A 6,022-nucleotide genomic window follows, 5' to 3' on the forward strand; every position below is an offset into this window, starting at 1 on the left:
TTTGTTGTGCAGTGTAATGGCGATGTTGCTGAACCAGGCTCAGCCTCCCCAGACTCGGGACGGTGGCGGAACGCAAGGCGCTTCCCTTGGCCCTGGGGTTCCAGTTGGGCAACAGCAGCTCGGCCTTCAGCAACAACAGCAGGATTTTGACCCGGTGCAAAGATACAGGATGCTTATCCCTCAGTTGAAGGAAAGTCTGCAGGTAAGTGGTGGGAATGCTGCATTCTTTTTCTTCCAGGATTACTAGGCAATCTGTTGGCATCATGTATTCAGCTGACGTCTTTAGTGCTCATTCTGGAATAAGATGTTGGTAGTGTACTCACACAATGGAACACTATACACACTGGCTGTTTAGGCTATTGGGAAGGTATGGGAGGGTCTCTAGGTAACTTCTATATGGATTTTCTGTAAACCCCCTCCCCCTGGGATGTATCGTTGTGACTTCTGTTGGTGTTGCCAAAGTTGCCCCTATATTTGTAATTCCATGACAGGCTAGTCTACGCAGTGCTACGCAATATGTTGGCGCTATTTAAATACATGTTAATAATAGTCTGATAACACTATTCCCATGGGTTAGGGCAGGGGCTGAGCTTCTAAAATGGATCTGGCCATAAACGTAACAATTACAATCTTGGAAAGGATCTTTTGAAGAAGTGGTTGGTAGAAAACCAAATAATCGTGTTGCTCTTCAGTTAGGCAGCTGGAAGAAGGCTGACAATCCTGCTGTTACAATTTTAACCATCCCACTGAGGAAGGCTCCATACATGCTAGGATTTGGAGCTCAACATCTGGAGGGCTCATTTATGAAAGGAAACTAAAATAAGGAAAAGCGAAAGCAGAGGGAAACTTTTTTATTTTTTTATTTTATAGATAGTGTTACCTTGGTGAACAAATGTTGTGCATTAAACTTTGGAACGAAGTACCTGTATAAAACCTTTCTATTTGTCTGTTTTCCAGAACCTCATGAAGATAGCAGCCCAGAACCTTGCGCAGAACACAAACATTGATAATGGCCAGTGAGTACCTATAACATGTAACTCTGTACTATGATACATTTTTAGTGCAATGAAAATATGAATGGAATATCGGCAGATTTAATAAATACACTCTGTTCATTTTATGAAAGGTGGAATCATGCCTAGAGGGCCTATATCCCTTCTATATAAGCAATTTAAAGGAACTTTAACATCAAATTTATTAATGCTTAATTCCCCACAAAACAGCTATAATATTATGTAAGGTTTACTACCCCTTGGATGTTTTCAAATCATCAGCTTGAATTTGACATTCAAAGTGCCCCATAGAAGAAAGGTCAAAAAGGAGATAGAAGTTTGATTTCCTCTGTGCGCTGAACCAGAAGTTGTCTTCCAACTGTTGACCAAAAGCACCTAATCTTTTTTTTTTTTTTTTTTTTTTCAGCATCTATATAATACATAAATGGTGAATATGATGGAGCACACGAATCGCCAGACTCTTGCTGCAAAATATATATTAATCACGACATGTTTCGGATCCATATCGAACCGAAACATGTCGTGATTAATAAATATTTTGCAGCAAGAGTCTGCCGATTCGTGTGCTCCATCCTATTCTCCATTTACGTATTATATTGGTCTGACTGTTGTGGCCTATTTAAGGAAACAGAGCAGTAAAACAGGTGGATTTCGTTACAACAAACCCTCTTTGTTCACATTTTTTTCAGCATCAGCTTAAAGTGATACTGACACTAAAAAATTTATTTTCAAAATGGTAATCTGCATTAAAAGTTACCTATAGTCATGTCGATTATTTTTTGCTGATAGTTCTCCTTTTGTAAGTAATTGATACCTTCAGTTCCTAAACCTGACTTTTGCCAACCTGACTATCTATTCTTAACCTGTCAGAGTTTCTAATGCTAACGGACTCCTGCTGCGCAAATATGGCAGCCCCCTCCTACAGAAACATGGGGGTAAGCAAGGTAATGTGAAAGCATCAGGCAAATACTTTTATGGCAAACTTATAAATAGCATTCAAAGACAATGCTATTATTAATATAAAAAAATATTTTTTTTTTCTGGTGTCTGTATCTCTATAAATCTAAGCTCGCATAATTAACCCCCAAAGCCGTCCAAATTAATAAAACATAAATTTAAGATGCAGACACTGAAAAAAAAAAATCTTAGGTGCTTCAGGTTATCGTTGTGAAGCCTACTTCTAGTTTAGTGCTCGGAGGAATTCAAGCTTCTGTCGCCTTTTTGTCTTTCTCCTGTGGGGGGGCTTTGCATGTCAGATTCAAGCTGAAGATGTGAAAAAAAGCCATGGGGAAGTAAGTCTTACCTATAATTATAGCTATCTTGGGGGGGAAATTTTGGTGTTACTAGTCCTTTAATACTCTGATCCAGGTATTGGAGATAGGATACATTAAAGCATGGAGAAAAGAAATGGGGTGGACTTTCTGAACAAGATTGGTTCAAACTATGGGAGGATAACACACAGAAAAGTTCTATTAACACCATTATGCTGGAGACTGGCTATAAAGTGTTGTTTTGCTGGTACTTTACCCCAGCTCGAATAGCTAAATTTTAGCCAGATGCTATCAGCCACCATTTCAGAGGCTGTCCCTCATTAGGGATGCCCATCCATGACACCATTTTGGATTATGATTTATAACTTTATTTTCTCCATTCTGCATATTAAATTGAAAAGGGAAACCCATATGTAGTGACTAAACAACAGGGTCAGTTATTGAACAATATTTTTCTAGCAGCCAGGCAAGTAATAGCTAAGCGTGGAAATCACCCTTTCTTAAAGTTAAATAAGTGAAGGCAAAACTGGATTGGATTATTTCCAATGATAAATTGACCAGTATTAACTTTGATAAACACTAATCCTTTTTGTGCAATTTGGCAATTGTGGATAGATTAGATATCATCTTATTACCAAGATACTGGCTTTCCCTTTAGAGAACTAGAGATTATTAAGTGGGTCAATCATATACTGCTGTACTCGAGGGATTCGCTTTATTTAGCCATTCATACATAGGGCTACTTTAGGAAACGTAAATGGGCAAAACCAAATTTTCTTTTTACTTGTTAGTTTGTAACATTTATATTTGAAACCATGTCATATTATCTGTTGGGAAAGATCTTAATGTGATGTTGGAAATTATGTATATTGTATGTATATTTCGTTTTTTGTGATAAGATAATTATCAATGGGAATGATGTGACACTTGATAAACTCTTGTCTCCCCTGCACTTAATGTTCTGTATCATTGGCAAACTCCTGTAGCCTGCAGTGATGCCAGGCTAAGTGGTAGTGCAAAGACAAGATAAGCTTATGCTTTGATGTAAGCAGTTTGTCAAGCATATTATGGGTGCATGCTTGGTAACTGCAATCTGACTATAAATATGCACCAGTGCAGTCAACCAGTTTCATTAACTGGTATACTAAATAATGAACTGATGTAAACTTACTCAGGCTGCTTCTTTGCGCACTTGTGGTGTTCACTATAATTTATTTTCTATTTTTATTGGCTTCTGAGATTTGTATTTTTAGACTGTTTAGAAAGTTAGGGTCATTGAAACTCCTTCAAAATGCTGTTTAGCTGAAAGCCTGCCTAGTTTTATAAAACTGCTAGTATCTCTGTAAACACACAAATTAATGTAATGCCCAGAGGAACATTTTACAGCATTTAATTTGAGTTTACACCCGCTTTTAATATCAACTTTACTACCTGATTGTTGGTACATCTATTGAATCGACTTAGCTTTTCTGGATATTTATAGATGCTTAAGGCATTAGCAGAACTTGGGTATATCTACTTAACTTACTGAGAAACCATTCAGAACAATCACACTTCAAAAGTATTTTAAAAACTAGAAATTAGAAATTTCTATGGTTACTATGGTTACTAGGGTTATCTGTAACATGCATCTTTTTGATAAACCTTTTTTTTTTTTTCTTCTTCTTCCAGGAAAAGTGCAGATGGGCCAGTGCAGAGGTTTGACAAAAGCCTGGAGGAGTTTTATGCCCTATGTGACCAAATGGAGCTTTGTCTAGTGAGTATTAAGTTCTTATAGATAGTGTGGGTTTTGGTCAATGCTACTGTTGACTTTAAGTTTAGCTAATAGCATGCTTTTGGCTTGAAGGCCAGGCTTACTCCTTGCTTGCTTCCAAAAGCAATATGTATGGGGTATTCCCTCTGTTAAGAGGAAGTAGTCATGGGAAGCTGTAATCTATATCCTTATTTTACATTTCTTTATTTGGCAGCATTAAAGATGGCCAAACATACTTTAACAAATCATTACTGTGGTGTTCTAGGGTTGCTCTGCTGTGCCCATTGTAGTTTCTGGATCTTGGTAATTCTGTCAGATGGTTGTGAGTCCCTCATCTAGCCAGTCTGTATTTATAAATGTCAGTTTGAGCATAATTTGTAGTGTTTTATATGTGCCAGTTGTGAAAAGGTTGTATGGTAAGGGGCCGTGTAAGACCTTCATAATTACATATAAAAAAACACCTGTGCCTGCTGTTTAAAAAATAAATAAATAAATGTTGGTTTGTGTTTTTATTTTGTTGACTTTTGTTTTATCCAATTTTTTTTTTCAAGCGACTTGCCTACGAGTGCCTCTCCCAGAGCTATGACAGCGCAAAGCATTCACCTACATTGGTGCCTACAGCCACTAAACCTGATGCAGTACAGACCGAAAGCCTACCTTATACCCAGTATTTGAGCATGATCAAATCACAGATATCTTGTGCCAAAGACATACACAATGCACTTCTTGAGTGTTCGAAAAAGATAATGGGAAAGACTCCGAACACACAAGGTGGACTTTGACTTCTACTGACTGCTCACCAATATGCAGCGGGTTACTGTATAACCGTTGTATCTCAGAAGGACCCTCTCGTAATTTGGAATTTACATTTTGTTTGTTTTAAAAAATATAATCCTTGAATTCTTAAGGTTTAATATAGTCTGACCTGTTTTTGTTATTCACATATACAACTCAGAAGATGAAAATCTAGTCACCATCGCCCTTCTTTGCACTCCCACATGTTTTAGGAATGCTTGCCCTGTTCAACAGTAAGCATAGCCAGTCAAGCTGACAATACATAATTACATCTAATAAAAGCCTTCTATAATCCCCTGCAAGAGGTAAGTAAATAATTATTTAAAAATTAAATAATTATAAATTTAAAAAAAGTGCGTGTTTCTTTTTGTAAGAAAATTAGCCCTTGGAAATGGCTGACACAGCTGAATTAACATGCTGTCTGTATTTGCTCTGTTGGGAAAAGCCTGATATCACCAGTGCCCTGTCATTTAGTTTAATGGTAACTGCCTGTCGTGAGCATTTTTGGCCCAATTTGCATTGACCGCAAGGTGTGATATTCGTTTTAACAGTGCCTTGTACTCAGCCGTTCAGAAATAGCTGGTCATTCTTTCCCAGCTGTTGTGCCTTGTCTTTCTATGCCCTGCAGTAAGGTGCAGCTTCTAGAAAAAAAAAAACAGGTGTTTACATATTACCTGTGATATTTTATTTATTTAAAAGGTACACTGCCTGAAAAAAAAGTGTTTTCTTTGCAATAGGACGTGCATCAGAAGTCTTCAACATGTGAACCCATTTTATTTACATTTGGCTATACAAAATGTGAACTTTAAATCATGTTGTTCTGTGAATTTTTGCTTTTAAGCACACCTGTTGATTTAGTTCATTCTTGTCTGCTGGTCTGTATCTCAAATGGAGAAAACTAGCCTGAACCAGTGTTGTGGTTTTTTTTTTTTTTTGTATGCTCTACATTAATGTCTCTTGTGGGTGCAGATCCACAGGCCAGAATGAAACCAATTCTAAGCATCAAATAAACAATATGGAAGCTAAACACAAAGGGGTCATTTAAATTGTACATTTTCAATATTTGCTAACAAATTCTAATCCATAAATTCCAAAGAAATGTTTGGACTATAAATCTGTTCTTTCTCGTTTTGAATTAATACACCGGATGCAATTTTACTATTAAGTACAGGTATGGGATCCCATATCCG

General features: G+C 37.1%; 1 protein-coding gene across 1 annotated transcript; it reads left to right on the forward strand.

Annotated features, from left to right (window-relative positions):
* med29.L (mediator complex subunit 29 L homeolog) lies at positions 1-5,638 on the forward strand. Its single transcript, NM_001093829.1, is given in 4 exon segments — positions 1-202; positions 958-1,016; positions 3,956-4,040; positions 4,589-5,638. Coding segments are annotated over 4 exon segments (561 nt in total). The 5' UTR covers positions 1-16; the 3' UTR covers positions 4,820-5,638.
* The last annotated feature ends 384 nt before the right edge of the window (positions 5,639-6,022 follow it).

This window comes from Xenopus laevis, chromosome 8L, assembly GCF_017654675.1.
Source record: "Xenopus laevis strain J_2021 chromosome 8L, Xenopus_laevis_v10.1, whole genome shotgun sequence".
Classification (NCBI taxonomy): Eukaryota; Metazoa; Chordata; class Amphibia; order Anura; family Pipidae; genus Xenopus; species Xenopus laevis.